Here is a 16,830-nt window from a genome sequence, read left to right as displayed (position 1 = left end):
CGATGCTCTAACCACTGAGCAACTGATTAGGACATTTCTTTTTTTTAAGTATTTTTTGTTGTTGTTGTTGTTAATCCTCACCTGAGGTTATTTTTCCATTAATTTATAGGGAGAGTGGAAGAAAGAGAAAGACAGAGAGAAACATCAGTATGAGAGAAACACATTGATTGGTTGCCTCCTGCATGAGCCCAAACCAGGGCCCAAGCTGGGGAGGAGCCTATAACCAAGGGACATGCCCTTGACTAGAATTGAACCCGGGACCCTTTGGTCCTCAAGCCGATGCTCTATCCACTGAGCCAAACTGGCTAGGGCACATTCCTTTTTTAAAAAACTGAGGCACACTTGACCTCTAACATTATGTTAGTTAGATAGGTGTACAACATAATGATTTGCTATCTGCATCCATGTGAAATGGTCCCCGGCAAGCCTCGCTGCCCTCGGCCGAGGCTGTAGCTTCAATCACACACACCAGGCGGACAGCAAAGCGTCCAAGACCCCTCGGTGCCTGCAGTCCTCCTCCCCTTTGGGGAGATTCTTCTCCTTACTCCTTGTTTCTCCCTAATTTCTCCCACGTGGAATCTATATAGTCATGTTTGTCTCCTTTGCTTTTGTCCTTTATTATCACATGCTTATTATGTGCAAACACCATGCTGGTACCTTTAAGTACACCATCATTTCTTTCTCGAAACAATCCAATGGGAACTTAAATTTCCAGCTCCATAATGAGCTAGGAGTCTTGACTTAAAATACCCTGAAAAGCTTAACATGGTGGACTTAAAGTCTTCTTAAATGAACCAGTGAGTTGGCAGGGAAATAAGGAACGCTAAAAGCAAAGACTAAGTTAAGATAGGAAGCCAAGGCGTAAGGGGCGTACTGAAGCCAACTTTGGCCAAACCAGGTGCACTGAACCTTCAGCAGCACCAGCCGCGGCAGGACCCTCACAGCAATCTGAACCCTGCAGGGAGAGTGCAGACTGCAGCCCCCCCCCTCCACCCCCGGGAAAGGCAAGTAAGATTGCTGGTCTCTAAACGTGGTGCAGGTGCCGGGGTCCAACCCCAGCGGGTCCAGGGGTTCCCAAAGGCGTAGACGGAGTCGGCGAAGAAGGAATGACACGGAGACAGCGTTCAGTTGATCAGCAGCCTAGCCAGGATCTCTAGCCCGGATCTCCAGCCAAGTTCTGGTCTCGATCTCCAGAGAGGTTCTGCTGTTTATTGTCTTGTTACATCCGTATTTATCCCAGTTGATTTTAATCCTGTCAATTTCTATTACAAAGGTTAGGGCGTTTCTTATCTCCATTCCAGGGAGTAAAGATTATGTAGCTTAAGCATGTTTGTTTGTAGTGATTAACTACCCGCCTGGCACTTAGTTAAGGAGTTTCATCCCCTCCCCGACTTCAGGGAAAAATTCCTACCTGGGGAAACAACCTTTCTAGGAGAGGTGACCTTGGTTAAAACACACAGCGCTAAGGGGAGCAAACATATTAAGAACAGTATGCTATATATGCCAGGTCCCTTGAAACATATGCTGTGCAGATGTTTCTATCCTGCAGCGACTATGTCAAGCAGCAAGGATGGACCGGCTTCCGGCAGTGCAGGGAAGGGAGAAGAAAGGGACATATGTCGAGAGGAGAAACCAAGATGGCAGCATAGGTTAACGCCGGAGATTGCTGCCTCAAACAACCACTTCAAAAAACAACTAAAAGACGGAACGGACATCATCCAGAACCACAGGAAGGCTGACTGAGTGGAAATTCTACAACTAGGAGGAAAGAGAATATCATACCCAGACTCAGAGGAGGCGCAGTGCTGAAGTGAAATACTAAGGTGCGGAGTGCACGCGGAGCCGGCTGGAGGTGGAGGGCACGGTTGTTGTTTTCAATAGGGAGGGAGTTTCAGACTCTGAGCTCCAGATCCGGGCGAGTCTCTAGGGACCCAGACTCAAACGGGAGAAGTGGGACTGTCTGGCTTCAGTCAGAACTCGAAGGCAGCTTTCTCTCCGAGGTTTGCAGCAGTTGCTGGGACTCTGTGAGGCAGAGCTCCTAGGGACAGAACTGAGAGCAGCCATAACTGCTCCCTCCGGCCCGCCCTGTAGATCCCCGGGGACCCGCCCCGCCCAAGCCCTGCGCAGAGCCATTTGCCGGATAGCCTCAGGCAAACGCTAGATTAGCACCGCCCTAGAGATCCAGCACAGAAGCTCTCCCACTGCAGACACAGCTGACTCTCATAGCCAGTTAGCCTGGAGGTCAAATTACCCCCGGTATTGCCGACAACAATCAAGGCTTAACTACAACAAGACTGCGCACAAAGACCACTAGGGGGTGCACCAAGAAAGCATAAAAAATGCGGAGACAAAGAAACAGGACAAAACTGTCAATGGAGGATATTGAGTTCAGAACCACACTTTTTTTAAAAATATATTTTATTGATTTTTTTACAGAGAGGAAGGGAGAGAGATAGAGAGTTAGAAACATCGATGAGAGAGAAACATCGATCAGCTGCCTCCTGCACATCTCCTACTGGGGATGTGCCCACAACCCAGGTACATGCCCTTGACCGGAATCGAACCTGGGACCTTTCAGTCCGCAGGCCGACGCTCTATCCACTGAGCCAAACCGGTTTCGGCAAGAACCACACTTTTAAGGTCTCTTAAGAACTGTCTAGAAGCCGCCGATAAATGTAGTGAGATCCTCAAGAAATCTAATGAGACCCTCGATGTTGTGATAAAGAGCCAACTAGAAATTAAGCATACACTGACTGAAATAATGAATACTATACAGACTCCCAACAGCAGACCAGAGGAGCGCAAGAATCAAGTCAAAGATTTGAAATGCGAAGAAGCAAAAAACACCCAACTGGAAAAGCAAAATGAAAAAAGAATCCGAAAATACGAAGATAGTGTAAGGAGCCTCTGGGACAGCTTCAAGCGTACCAACATCAGAATTATAGTGGTGCCAGAAGATGAGAGAGAGCAAGATATTGAAAACCTATTTGAAGAAATAATGACAGAAAACTTCCCCCACCTGGTGAAAGAAATAGACTTACAGGTCCAGGAAGCGCAGAGAACCCCAAACAAAAGGAATCCAAAGAGGACCACACCAAGGCACATCATCATTAAAATGCCAAGAGCAAAAGACAAAGAGAGAATCTTAAAAGCAGCAAGAGAAAGAAACTCAGTTACCTACAAGGGAATACCCATACGACTGTCAGCTGATTTCTCAACAGAAACTTTGCAGGCCAGAAGGGAATGGCAAGAAATATTCAAAGTGATGAATACCAAGAACCTACAACCAAGATTACTTTACCCAGCAAAGCTATCATTCAGAACTGAAGGTCAGATAAAGAGCTTCACAGATAAGGAAAAGCTAAAGGAGTTCATCACCACCAAACCAGTATTATATGAAATGCTGAAAGGTATCCTTTAAGAAGAGGAAGAAGAAGAAAAAGGTAAAGATACAAATTATGAACAACAAACATGCATCTATCAACAAGTGAATCTAAGAATCAAGTGAATAAATAATCTGGTGATCATAATAGAATCAGGGACATAGAAAGGGAATGGACTGACTATTCTTGTGGGGGAAAGGGGTGTGGGAGATGCGGGAAGAGACTGGACAAAAATCGTGCACGTATGGATGAGGACAGTGGGTGGGGAGTGAGGGTGGAGGGTAGGGCGGGAACTGGGAGGAGGGGAGTTATGGGGGGAAAAAAGAGGAACAAATGTAATAATCTGAACAATAAAGATTTAATTAAAAAAAAAAAGAAAGGGACATATGTCAAGAAATAGCTGTAACCACAATACTTCACATGGTTTGCAGCCCCAAATCATGGGTAATTCAAAAGACCTCAAGCCTATCATTTAATTCAAAAGAATTCTTGAATGATAATGCCTTCGTATGCCTGGCCCAAGCATGCAAATTCTTCGTGGAAGATCAGATCTTCACCTCAGGCCTCACGGAACTTCTACAGATAACATCACAAGAAAAGTAAATTCGTAGTCATAGCTCTCAATCACTAATGAAAACAGACGCCAGGAGTGACAGCCAGCAGGAAGCCAGCTGCACGGACGGGCACCGGGATGAGCACACCCAGAGCACAAAGCCACGGGCTTACGTGTGTCACAGCTGTAGAGCTGACCACAGATGTCCGCTCTCCATTTCAACAATAGAGTCCTCAAGTTTCAGCTGAGTGTGTGTCCACCCGCCTAGACAGTGTGCTTCCGTATCGTTGAAGCCGTCTGTAAAGATGTGACCATATTCTGGCTTATGGTGCAGAAGCAGACAGCAATAACCTCTCATGAAGTTACAAAACAAGATAAAATTAAAATACTTGATAACATTAGGGTATGAGTTGGGAAATGGTAATAAGAATTAAAATGTGCCGAGGTCCTTGTATTGTTTTGAGGAAGAGTAAAACATGAGTTACACTTAGACTATAGTAAGTACACACGTGAAGTTCTTTTTAGGATGACCTCTCACAGGTGCGATCTGGGCTGTAATTCAGGACCCATGCGATTCTAGAGGGAAAGAAGATTTCTTTCTCACACTGCTGCTATTTTTTAGCCACAGAATAGGATTGCTGTGAACCCAGGACCCAACCCATCACTGACGGCCCCTTGCCCTCTGCCTCAGGAACTGCCCATCACGGCTGCCTGGACATCTGCGTCTGAGCCTTTCCCAGTGCACCCATCTCTTCCGGACTCTGACTCACTCATTCCAGAGTCCCGGGTGTCTCCAGTGCCTCCCGCTTGCCAACTCCTTTCTAACAGGTCTCACGTTGGGGATGCTCATTCAAATAAATGACCACACTCACTCTGTGTGGAACTCCCATTGGTCACACACCTCCTGCCCTGGCCACAGGATGTCTTCTCCATGAGCTCCCCAAACCTCCCACGCATTTGGGTGTGACCAGTCATGCTCACTTAGCAGACCATGTGTGCTTTCTGCTGCTGCGGTCTTCCGTGTCCGGACCCAATGGGAAGCTCCCGGCGGACTAGGACTAACAGACTTGAGTCTCCTAATGTGGCCGGAGGCGCACCTACTGGGAGATGCCTCACTGGCGCTTCGGAGAAGGAACATCCATGGATCCCAGAGTGGAAAAGCTCCTACGGATTCCTCTGAAAATAGGCAAGGTGGGAAGTCCTGTGCTTGAAGTCATACGCCCCCTCAGTCTGACGGGTGGCTTGTTCTTGAAAATTCAACACTCTCCCCACGCCCTCAGCCCCAATGCCGGGGACACCGCCGAGATGGCTACATTGAGCCCTGTACCCCTCTTCCCCTGTTCACTCATTAATTGTTGAAGGCATACTGCTCACCAGCCTTCTGCCGTATATCTGCCTTCTGCCCATAACCCAGGGCCCAGATCTCTCATTACTGCTCTCCTTAGAGTCTCCTATTTCTGTTTGTCCCCTTAGCTCAGTTCATTAGGGCATCTTCCCTGCTAAAAGAGCAGGCCCACAGGACTCCCTGACCGGGAGAAAGAAGTAGAACAGGTTTCTGGCCCCATCCCTGCCTCAGAGGGTGGGTCCCTTCCACTCTGACAATCTTGATTACCTTGTCCCATTGTGCTTCCTGCTGCAACCCAGCCCAATGCCCTGTCTAGTGTGATCATGTCTTTCTCCTTTCTCACCTTCCTCTTGACCCCTAGTCTATGCCTTCCCAGGCTCAGTATTGTTTTGTTAGCTGCTCAAAGCTGACAGAAGAACAAGTCAACTTCTCGACTCCTCCCCCACCCATCTGAAGCTATAAATTCCCCTGCAGCTCTTCCATGATAAAGAGGCAACAGCATCGCATGGAGAAAGCTTAAGGAACCCAGGCATCCAGTCTCTCACCCCACCTCCTAGCTCACGGCTCTTCCAAGAACACATACTTAGGAGACCCCAGCTCCTGGAAGCGTCAGCCTTTACCTCTTCACCTGGAACTCTCCTTTCTTGAGAATACTGCTCTTTGCCTTCTAGGGCTTGGCCGCATCTGGGATCCACGCATCTTGCTTTCTGGACACCAAGAAGCAGATCGAGATGCAGACAGGAAGCCCTCCCTTGAAGTATTGGCTACTATTACATCTCCTGCTTTTAGGACATGGTGAGTGATTTCCTTAAAAGTGGGTGGTCTGAGAACCTTTGAGGGACTGCAGAGTGGTGACCACTCCCAGGGTGGCTGCGGTGGTCCTCCATGTGAGCACCTTCATTTTGCTCCAATCACTCCAGTCTAACAACGAATGACCTGGTAGGCTGGCAGAGCACAGCGTTAAGACTGGTCTCAGTGCTTTGGGTGAGCTGTTTAACTTCTCTGTGCCTAGGTTTCTGCATCTATAAAACGGTAATGACTTATATGATGTGACTGGGGCAGGGGGAGTTAAATAGTAAGGACGGGAAGAATTGTCTACTTTAAAAAATATCACTCATCTATATTCTACAAATTTAATTTCTCTCCTGTTCCTAACCTGATTTACATCATCCTAATCAGCCTCAGACCAAGGAGAATAGAAGTCAAGAGTCAAAACAGACTCCCACCCTGTCCCATAGCCCTGGCACTCAGACCTCAGAGGTCCTAGTGCACAACCAGAAAGCAGGACTTCCTAGAGAGTTCATCATTTGGAATCAAAATTAGGCCTCTTATTATTTTGACTCACCTGTTCTCCAAAGCTTCTCAGGTCAAAGCCACTCTCTCTCACATGTCACCTCTACATGTGGTCATCTACGTTTCCTACTTAGTTTTACTCATGATTCTGATCTTACCTCCAATTTCTATCCTATTGCAGAATTTGGGGATCTTCCCAAAATAGAGCTATACTCTAACCTTATGTTACTTGAAATAAAACTGAGGGAAAATACACACATGCAGAGTGAGGTGAGGAGCACCCGTGTCCCAGGCAGCAGGGAAACGAGCCCCAATGAGATAGATGCAAACTCAGGGAGAGGCCGCATGTCTGTCCTTCAGGGTCTTGAGGGCAAACAGTGGGCACAACCTAAACTCCAGGTGAGCCTCCCTACACTTGTGGTATTGATTTATGGCGCTTAATCTGGGCAGATCATGCACATTTAACCTACACATAACCTGTTCTTCTCCAGCTTCTGCCAAGGTGGTCAGGAGCCCTTGGCACTCCAATGCCAATAGAACCACTCGCCCGTTAGAAGAGACAGATAGCTGGCCACATCTCAAACTCTGATTCATTCAGTCTGGAATGGTTTGTGTAGACCTCTTTATTTTCTACTAGTGGCCTGGTGCATGGATTCATGCACATTGAAAGGAAATTAATTAGAAGAAATATTTTAATATCACTATTCGCCCTTTCTCTGTAATAGAAGTGTCAACCAAATTCACGATTGACAATGACAGATGAAAACACACATGTGCAGGTGGTGCCAGCGAGAGCTTTATATGTATTGCACATACATGCATGGGTCAGCTTAGCCTTTTATAGATATAGAATAAATTTGGTTAATTTGACCTGCTATCTGATGTAGCTAAACTTTTTCCAGCCCAGTGAAGCACCCTAACTTCTCTTTCAGGTAATTGTCAGCAACACAGCAGTAAATATCAACATGAAGCAGATTATTATTATAGATCATGCAGGGAGAACAAAGGGTAAATATTTAACTGCAGCAGTGTTTGACTATATTCTGTGCAGTGAGAAAACCTGAAGTAATTTTTAAAGTCCACCATTTCTTACCTCTTTTCAGTCGGGTCAAGTTTCTAAGCTTTCTAAATCTCCATTTTCCAGTTAATGAAAAGAAAATAGGATTCCACCAAGCCTCCTATCCACCTACTCCAGGACTTGTGTGAGGATCAAATGAGATGAGGCACGGGAAAACACTTCACAGACATTTGGTTAAAGTGTGAAATGTTTCCACCTGGCTATAGAGCAAGTCCTGTTCCTTGGCTGAAGAAACTGAAAGGAGGCTAGTCACTAGGGAGAGGGAACCGGGCATTGCTACATGACATCATTACCCATACGGTTGGACACTTAGCATATTAGCCTTTTATATAGATAGACTAGAGGCCCAGTGCACAAAAATTTGTGCACTCAGGGGGGAGGGGGGATCCTTCAGCCCGCCTGTGCCCTCTCGCAGTCTGGGACCCCTCGGGAGATAACAACCTGTTGGCTTAGGCCTGCTCCCGGGGGCGCAGAGGGCAGGCCTAATCCCTAGGTGCAGCCCCTGGTTGGGCTCAGAGCAGGGCCGATTCGGGAGTTGGGGCGCTGCCCCCTGTCATGCACAGAGCAGGGCGGATTGGGAGGTTGCGATGCCACCCTCAGTCATGCTCAGGGTAGGGCCGATTGGAGGGTTGGGGCACCGCCCCCGTCACACTCAAGACAGGGTCGATGGGGAGGTTGCGGTGCCACCCCATCACTCACAGAGCAGGGCCCATCAGGGGGTTGGGGAGCTCCCCACTGTCATGCACAGAGCAGGGTCGATCAGGGGGTTGGGGAGCTCCCCCCTGTCATGCACAGAGCAGGGCCGATCAGGGGGTTAGGGCGCCGCCACTCTCACACTCAGAGCAGGGCCGATGGGGAGGTTATGGCTCTACCACATAACACACAGAGCAGGGCCCGTGGGGGGGGGGGGTTGGGGCGCCACCCTCTATCACCCACAGAGCAGGGCCGATCAGGGGGTTGGGGTGCCGCCACTCTCACACTCAGGGCAGGGCTGATGGGGAGGTTATGGCTCTACCCCGTCACACACAGAGGAGGGCCCATGGAGGGCGGGGGAAGGAGGGTTGGGGCACTGCACCCTGTCACACACAGAGCAGGGCCGATCAGGGGGTTGGGGAGCTCCCCCCTATCAGGCACAGAGCAGGGCCGATCAGGAGGTTGGGGCGCCTTCCCCTGTCAGGAACAGAGCAGGGCAGATAGGGAGGTTGTGGCCCCGCCCCCTGTCACACACAGAGCCGCAGGGTGATCAGGGGGTTTGAGTGCTGCCCCCTGTCATGCTGATTCCGGTGCCAGGAGGCCTCTCGGCTCCGCTGATCCCGGTGCTTGGAGGCATATTACCCTTTTACTATATAGGATAGAGGCCTGGTGCATGGGTGGGGCTGGCTGGTTTGCCCTGAAGGGTGTCCTGGATCAGGCTGGGGGTCCCCACTGGGGTGCCTGGCCAGCCTGGGTGAGGGGATGATGGCTGTTTGCAGCTGGTCACACACCCTTCAGGGTGGGGGTCCCCACTGGGGTGCCTGCCCAGTCTGGGTGAGGGGCTGAGGGCTGTTTTTTTGTTTGTTTGTTTGTTTTAAAATATATTTTATTGATTTTCCACAAAGAGGAAGGGAGAGAGACAGAGAGTCAGAAACATCAATGAGAGAGAAACATCGACCAGCTGCCTCCTGCACATCCCCCACTGGGGATGTGCCCGCAACCCAGGTACATGCCCTTGACCGGAATCGAACCTGGGACCTTTCAGTCCGCAGGCCGACGCTCTATCCACTGAGCCAAACCGGTTTCGGCGTGAGGGCTGTTTTTAGTCTGGGACTGAAGCTCCCAACTGCTCCTTTTTTTCTTTTTCTTTTTCTTTTTTTATTCTGGGCCACCTTTAGCTCTGAGGCTCCAGCTCTTAGGCCTCCGCTCCTGAAAGCAGGTATCTGGTTTGTTTTGGTTCTATAATCGAAACTCTGTATCAACTCCAGCTCTGAGATCCCAGCCTGCTGAAAGCTGGTCTGGGGTTTGGTTTAGCTTCTATATTTGTTACAATGTTTCTTAAACTGCAAGCTCAGAGGCCAGCAAGGCAGGCGGGGAATGTTGCAGTTCTCCGTCACTGAAGCAAGCAAGCCTCATGTTCAGTTTAAGCTGCCTGGCTGCCGGCCGCCATCTTGGCTGGCAGTTAATTTGCATATCACTCTGATTAGCCAATGGGAAGGGTAGCGGTCATATGCCAATTACCATGTTTCTCTTTTATTAGATAGGATAAGCTCTCCAGGTGACCCTAATGTAGGTGTTTTCTGAATAACACTGAGAAATATTTTCCAAGGAGGGAGCAACACTACTTTAAGACTGAATGAATCAATATACTAGTTTCACCTGGTCCTACAATTTCTTTATGATAATTTTAATCTGTATTAGATCTTGTATAGAAGATTTTGGAATAAGCTTATTGCCAGTGAAACTAGGTCAGCTAACCCTGGTGTTGGGGCTGGGTTGGGAGGATGACAGAGTGAGGCAGCTACTAGTAAAGTTGCAGGCTCAACAGCTTGGGTTCAAATTCTGTTCTACTACTGACCAGCTATATAAACTTCGGCTAGATTCAACATCTCTAAGCCTTCATTTCTTCATCTTAGCTGGTAAGAGTAATAGAATCTATTTCATGGGCTTGTGTGAGCATTAAATAGAATTACCTATGTAACGAATTTAAACCAAATGTTGAGCAGAAAGTATATATTCTCTCAAATGTGTCATCATTTATCATTATCATCAGGTATAACTTCCAGTGATAATAGCATAACTCCCAATGCTGGATCCAGTGCTACCCCCAGTGGAAACAGCGAAACCACCACCACTGCATCCAGTGCTACCCCCAGTGGAAACAGCGAAACCACCACCACTGGATCCAGTGCTACCCCCAGTGGAAACAGCGAAACCACCACCACTGCATCCAGTGCTACCCCCAGTGGAAACAGCGAAACCACCACCACTGCATCCAGTGCTACCCCCAGTGGAAACAGCGAAACCACCACCACTGCATCCAGTGCTACCCCCAGTGGCAACAGTAGAACCACCACCGCTGCATCCAGTGTTACCCACAGTGGAAACAGCGGAACCCCCACCACTGCATCCAGTGCTACCCCCAGTGGCAACAGCAGAACCACCACCACTGGATACAGTGCTACCCCCAGTGGCAACAGCAGAACCACCACCACTGCATCCAGTGCTACCCCCAGTGGCAACAGCACAGCCCCCACCACTGGATCCAGTGCTACCTCCAGTGGCAACAGCAGAACCACCACCACTGCATCCAGTGCTACCCCCAGTGGCAACAGCAGAACCCCCACCACTGGATCCAATGCTACCCCCAGTGGCAACAGCAGAGCCCCTTCACCTTCTCCACCTGGGATGCACACAACTTCCAATGTGCTTAGCATAAGTGCTACAACCTCAACGAGCAGCGTGAGGCCCAAAGGGTCCCTGAAGCCATGGGAAATCTTCCTCATCACGCTGGGCTCGGCTGCAGTGGCTGTGGGGCTCTTCGCTGGGCTCTTCCTCTGTGTGGTGAGCGCCTAATGAGCAGGGAAGTGCCTGGGGAGGAGCAGCAGGAACGAGGAAGTGGTCTCAGGAGCAGGGGAGCCGGGCCGGGGCTGAGCAGGGAGGAAGACGTACTAAGAGAAGGAGCCACCGTGGAAGAGGGAACTATTGACTGGAGAGAAAGGGCTGGAAGAAGGAGAGGGCTGGAGGGCCCGAGGTTTGAAGGGGAGGAGACTCTGGAAGGCGTCCGTGGTGAAGACCTGTGAGAGGGGTACAGTGTTGAAACTATTCTCCCTTCTTGTTCTAGAGAAACTCCCTGTGCCTGAGAGATGCCTTTGACGCAGCTGTCTACCATCCCCACGACCTCCACGTGGGCCCGGGCCCCGGAGGGCGGGAGGGCTCCCACTGCAGGCCGAGGTGGAGGAGACGGGGGTCCTCCGCAGTCCTGGAGATGAGAGGGCCGCACCCAGGGCCCTGAGCAGCTGGCCAGGGCCACACCTTCCTGGAGGAAGCTGGCCTGGGGGGCGGGAGACCCGAGTGCCTTGTTCATCCCCAGGAGTCCCCTCCCAGCCCTGTTGGGACCTGCGACAGCCTCGGGGAAGACACTTCCTCCCTCTCGGCTGCTTGTACCAGACGTTGGAGAGAGGAGCCACTCTTCCTTGGTCATTTAGCTAAGAAATAAACACACCGGAAGGAGCTCAGAGCCTGTGAGTGAGGGACTGAGTGGGTGAGAAACTGTTGGGAGCACTAACTCCTGAATCCTGCTCCTGCGCCAACTGTGGGAACAGGTCCTTCTCTGCCAGGGGCAGTGCCCCGTGAACACCGGGCGTTAGACAGAGACATGAGGAGTCGCTGTGAGGCTATAAGAGACTCTTTATCACAGACCAGTAGCCACTGCTAACAAGGGGCCATCAGACAAAACCGTTCTTCAAAGCTGCCCCACAAGGTAGCCGCAAACACAGGAGCCCAGTCACACAGCAGCCACTCCTAATGCAGTACACACCCAGGAGCCCCGTACACAGCAGCCCCTGCTAATACAGTACACACCCAGGAGCCCCGTACACAGCAGCCCCTGCTAATACAGTACACACCCAGGAGCCCCGTACACAGCAGCCCCTGCTAATACAGTACACACCCAGGAGCCCCATACACAGTAGCCCCTGCTAATACAGTACACACCCAGGAGCCCCGTACACAGCAGCCCCTGCTAATACAGTACACACCCAGGAACCCCGTAACAGCAGCCCCTGCTGACACAGTACACACACAGGAGCCCCGTACACACAGCAGCCCCTGCTAATGCAGTACACACCCAGGAGCCCCGTACACAGCAGCCCCTGCTAATGCAGTACACACCCAGGAGCCCCGTACACACAGCAGCCCCTGCTAATGCAGTACACACACAGGAGCCCTGTACACAGCAGCCCCTGCTAATACAGTACACACACAGGAGCCCTGTACACAGCAGCCCCTGCTAATACAGTACACACAAAGGAGCCCAGTACACAGCAGCCCCTGCTAACACAGTACACACACACAGGAGCCCTGTACACCCAGCAGCCCCTGCTAACACAGTACACAAACAGGAGCCCCGTACACACAGCAACCCCTGCTAATACAGTACACACACAGGAACCCTATACACACAGCAGCCCCTGCTAATACAGTACACACACAGGAGCCCTGTACACAGCAGCCCCTGCTAATACAGTACACACACAGGAACCCTATACACACAGCAGCCCCTGCTAATACAGTACACACACAGGAGCCCTGTACACAGCAGCCCCTGCTAATACAGTACACACACGGGAGCCCAGTACACAGCAGCCCCTGCTAACACAGTACACACACACGAGTCCCGTACATAGCAGCCCCTGCTAATACAGTACACACACAGGAGCCCTGTAAACAGCATACACTGCTAATACAGTACACACACAGGAGCCCTGTACACACAGCAGCCCCTGCGAATACAGTACACACGCACGAGCCCCGTACATAGCAGCCCCTGCTAATACAGTACACAAACAGGAGCCCCGTACATAGCAGCCCCTTCTAACACAGTACACACACAGGAGCCCCGTACATAGCAGCCCCTGATAATACAGTACACACACGGGAGCCCCGTACATAGCAACCACCGCTAATACAGTACACACACAGGAGCCCTGTACACACAGCAGCCCCTGATAATACAGTACACACACAGGAGCCCCGTACATAGCAGCCCCTGCTAACACAGTACACACACAGGAGCCCCGTACACACAGCAGCCCCTGATAATACAGTACACACACAGGAGCCCCGTACACACAGCAGTCCCTGCTAACACAGTACACACACAGGAGCCCCGTACACAGCAGCCCCTGCTAATACAGTACACACACAGGAGCCCTGTACACAGCAGCCCCTGCTAATACAGTACACACACAGGAGCCCTGTACACAGCAGCCCCTGCTAATACAGTACACACACAGGAGCCCTGTACACAGCAGCCCCTGCTAATACAGTACACACACAGGAGCCCTGTACACAGCAGCCCCTGCTAATACAGTACACACACAGGAGCCCTGTACATAGCAGCCCCTGCTAATACAGTACACACACAGGAGCCCAGTACACACAGCAGCCCCTGCTAATACAGTACACACACAGGAGCCCAGTACACACAGCAGCCCCTGCTAATACAGTACACACACAGGAGCCCCGTACACACAGGAGCCCCTGCTAACACAGGACAAACATGGGAACCCAGTCAAGCAGCCGCCCATGGGCCGGTCAACAACACATCTTCATACCAACTGAGGCAAAAGAGGCTTCTTGCCAAACAGTGAGATTATTGGGGTTGTAGAAAGATACACCTGCACGTGCGTGCAGTACAATCACTGTGTCCTTGTTTTTGCCCCTGCATATGGCAAATTGCCTTTGAACATCCGGTGGGCTCTAGACAGAGCCCCCACTCAAATTGCCATGAACAGCTGGCGTACTCTGATTAGGGTCCCACACTCCACCCCTTATGCCAGATAGTCTTCTAACGGGTACCCTGGCCTAGTTGCCAGCTCCTTGAATACAGAGCCTACAACAATACCAATTGTAGCATGTTAGGAGCAGTATTCCGGCCCTATAGTAAAACTCACAAATGCCTAATGCCATGTCCCTGACAGTCCACCCCACCAATCTCGGAGGGGTCATGCGGGAGGGCCTGTATGGCCTGTACTTCATTATCTCTTTCAGGGCACTGCTTACATTCCCAGGGCTGGACCAAGGGGCGTGACTGTCACTTATAGTCGTACCCGCTTCCCCAGGGGGATAGGAGGGCTACCCAGGGCCCTTCCCTAGTAACAGACCATGGCCAGGTCCACACTCCCTGTCCCCCCTCTGCCAAGGGGGAGGCCTTGGGTTGCAGCAGCTCGTCTGTTGCTTTTACCTGCACTGCAGTGTCTGAGGAAACCTCGTACAGACTCTTCCAGCCGAGTCTTTCAGGCTACGTGGGTCCCCACAGGGGCCTGGCCTACTAGTCACTGTTGCTTGTGCCATCGTGGCAACTACAAGGACAGCCCAGCTGTGCGTTCCAATGGCCAAAGTATCCAAACGGACAGTCACAGCCGCCCATGTGGCTGGGCTCTTCCCCACCTGCCCGGGCCGTGTCCCACCTGGTCTCCGGGAGGGGCGGACCCTCTCCGAAAGGACTAGGGAGCACCTCCTCCCCAGGCGTGTCATCCCTGCACAGGTCTCAGGTGTCACAGGACCCAGCAGGGCTTGCAATCCCTGGGACAGAGGGCTGGTCCTCACCGCGGCGCTCTGTTCCAGAGAGGCCCCCACTTTGCTAAAGGTGGGGTTTGTGCTGCTCCCGACATGGGCTGGTCACACAGGCCTGCAAAGCAGCACTCATGGCTGCCCACTGTCTCCCAACAAGAGAGCATCAGCTCCCGGTTTCCATCATCACTGGGACCAAAACCTGATGGGTACCTGTCTCCGCCCACTTGGGCGACTGCCCTCTTGGCAGCTAAGCATCCTCTAGTTCTGGGGTTCAACCCCACGTCGCCCCCTTCCATGACAACTGACAATGGCGTAACAACGGCGCCAAGTGGGGACTGAACACTCGCCAAAACCCTAAAAGGCCAACATAGGTCTGTAACAACTCCTGGCAGCTGCGTTCATGTTCTGCAAGAGAATCAGAGCTAACACATCATTACCACATGGAACACTGGCCCCGGGGGAGGCTTGCCCAGGCCACTGCACAGTGGTGCCGCCCTCGCGCCGGAGTTGGGTGGTCCAGGAGATCCGCTATGGCCTGCACACCGGAGGGTGATGGGGGAGGCACTTCATTCCGTTCTCTGCAATCCTCGGTCAGTCGGGTCAGTAGCTGTCAGGCACCGGAGACTGCGGGGCTGCCTGTGGCGGACGATCCTCACCTTCTCCAGCGGCAACACCGCCTGTCCAATCTCCCCAAGATGCACGCCTGCACGGGAGAGAGTGGCTTGGGGCACACAGACAGCTCTGCCTCCGCACCCGGCTACATGGGCAACGGGGCCCGCCATCCATCCGGCCAACTGCAGTCTGCACCAGCGGGCTCAACATACAGCCTCCAGGGCCGCCAACCGGGCCGGTGTCTAGGAGATCAAGGCTTGGCTCTCTGGTCAAGGGCACATGCCCTGGTTGCAGACTTGATCCCCAGTAGGGGGTGTGCAGGAGGCAGCCAATCAATGATTCTCTATGTTTCTATCTCTCTCTCTCTTCCTCTTCCTTCCTCTCTGAAATCAATAAAAAAGCAAAACAAAACAAACAAACAAGAAAAACTCCTTCTCTCTGAGATCACTGCTCCACCAGCGACTGCCCAGTGTCCCTGAGAGCACTCCTGGGGACTGAGGCGAGAATTAAACCCTCGTGCGCATTGTGAAACGCTCATTACCCGCAGCGGCTTGGGCATCTGGCCCCCAGGTCTTTCGCTGCTCCTGCTCCCGGCTTGGGCATCTGGCCCCCAGGTCTTTCGCTGCTCCTGCTCCCGGCAGCGCACGGGCTCCCGCGGACCGCTGGCTTGCTGGGCGGGCTGTGGAGCTCGGCTCCCTGAAGCTCAGTTTCTCCCAAACCCCACTGCTCCCCACCGCTCCCCCGGGGTCCGGTCAGGCAGCAGGGACGGCAGAGTCTTCTCTGCCACCACCAGCGTCACCTCGCCCTGTTCCCCATTCCCCAGGGGTCCAAGGCATCTGACCACGGCTAACACATGCCACAGCCTGTCGGAGGAAGCATGACTTTGGGGGGCAGACAGGGCACTAACCCTTGAATCCTGTTCCTGACGCCAATTGTAGGAGCACTTACTCCTGTACCCTGCTCACAGCGCCAATTATGGCAGCAAGTTCCTCCTTGATCCTGCTCAACTACGCCAGCTATGGGGTGCACAGCTCCTCTGCTAGGGGCTGTATCCCCGTGGACGCCAGGCAGCGGATGAAGACGATATGAGAAGTCCTAGGTGTGTAGGAGAGTCTTTATTGCAGGCCAAGTAGCCATTGCTAACAAGGAGCCATCAGACAAAGAGTTCTTCAAAGGAGCCCCAGGAAAGAGCCACAGCAAACACAGCAGCCCCTGCTAACACAGTACACACACTGGAGCCCTGTACACAGCAGCCCCTGATAATACAGTACACACCCAGGAGCCCTGTACACAG

The 16,830-nt window shown here is 51.8% G+C and overlaps 1 protein-coding gene across 1 annotated transcript; it reads left to right on the top strand.

The window, feature by feature from the left end:
• The first annotated feature begins 5,583 nt into the window (after positions 1–5,583).
• MUC21 (mucin 21, cell surface associated) lies at positions 5,584–11,859 on the top strand. The gene is made up of 3 exons (XM_059699699.1): positions 5,584–6,076; positions 10,399–11,189; positions 11,470–11,859. The coding sequence occupies exons 1-3, from the start codon at positions 6,013–6,015 to the stop codon at positions 11,638–11,640; spliced, it is 1,026 nt and encodes a 341-aa protein (XP_059555682.1). The 5' UTR covers positions 5,584–6,012; the 3' UTR covers positions 11,641–11,859.
• The last annotated feature ends 4,971 nt before the right edge of the window (positions 11,860–16,830 follow it).

The sequence above is a fragment of the Myotis daubentonii genome, chromosome 6, assembly GCF_963259705.1.
Source record: "Myotis daubentonii chromosome 6, mMyoDau2.1, whole genome shotgun sequence".
Lineage (NCBI taxonomy): Eukaryota > Metazoa > Chordata > Mammalia > Chiroptera > Vespertilionidae > Myotis > Myotis daubentonii.
Note: the sequence above shows the minus strand (reverse complement) of the source record. Positions and strands in the feature narration are given on the sequence as shown.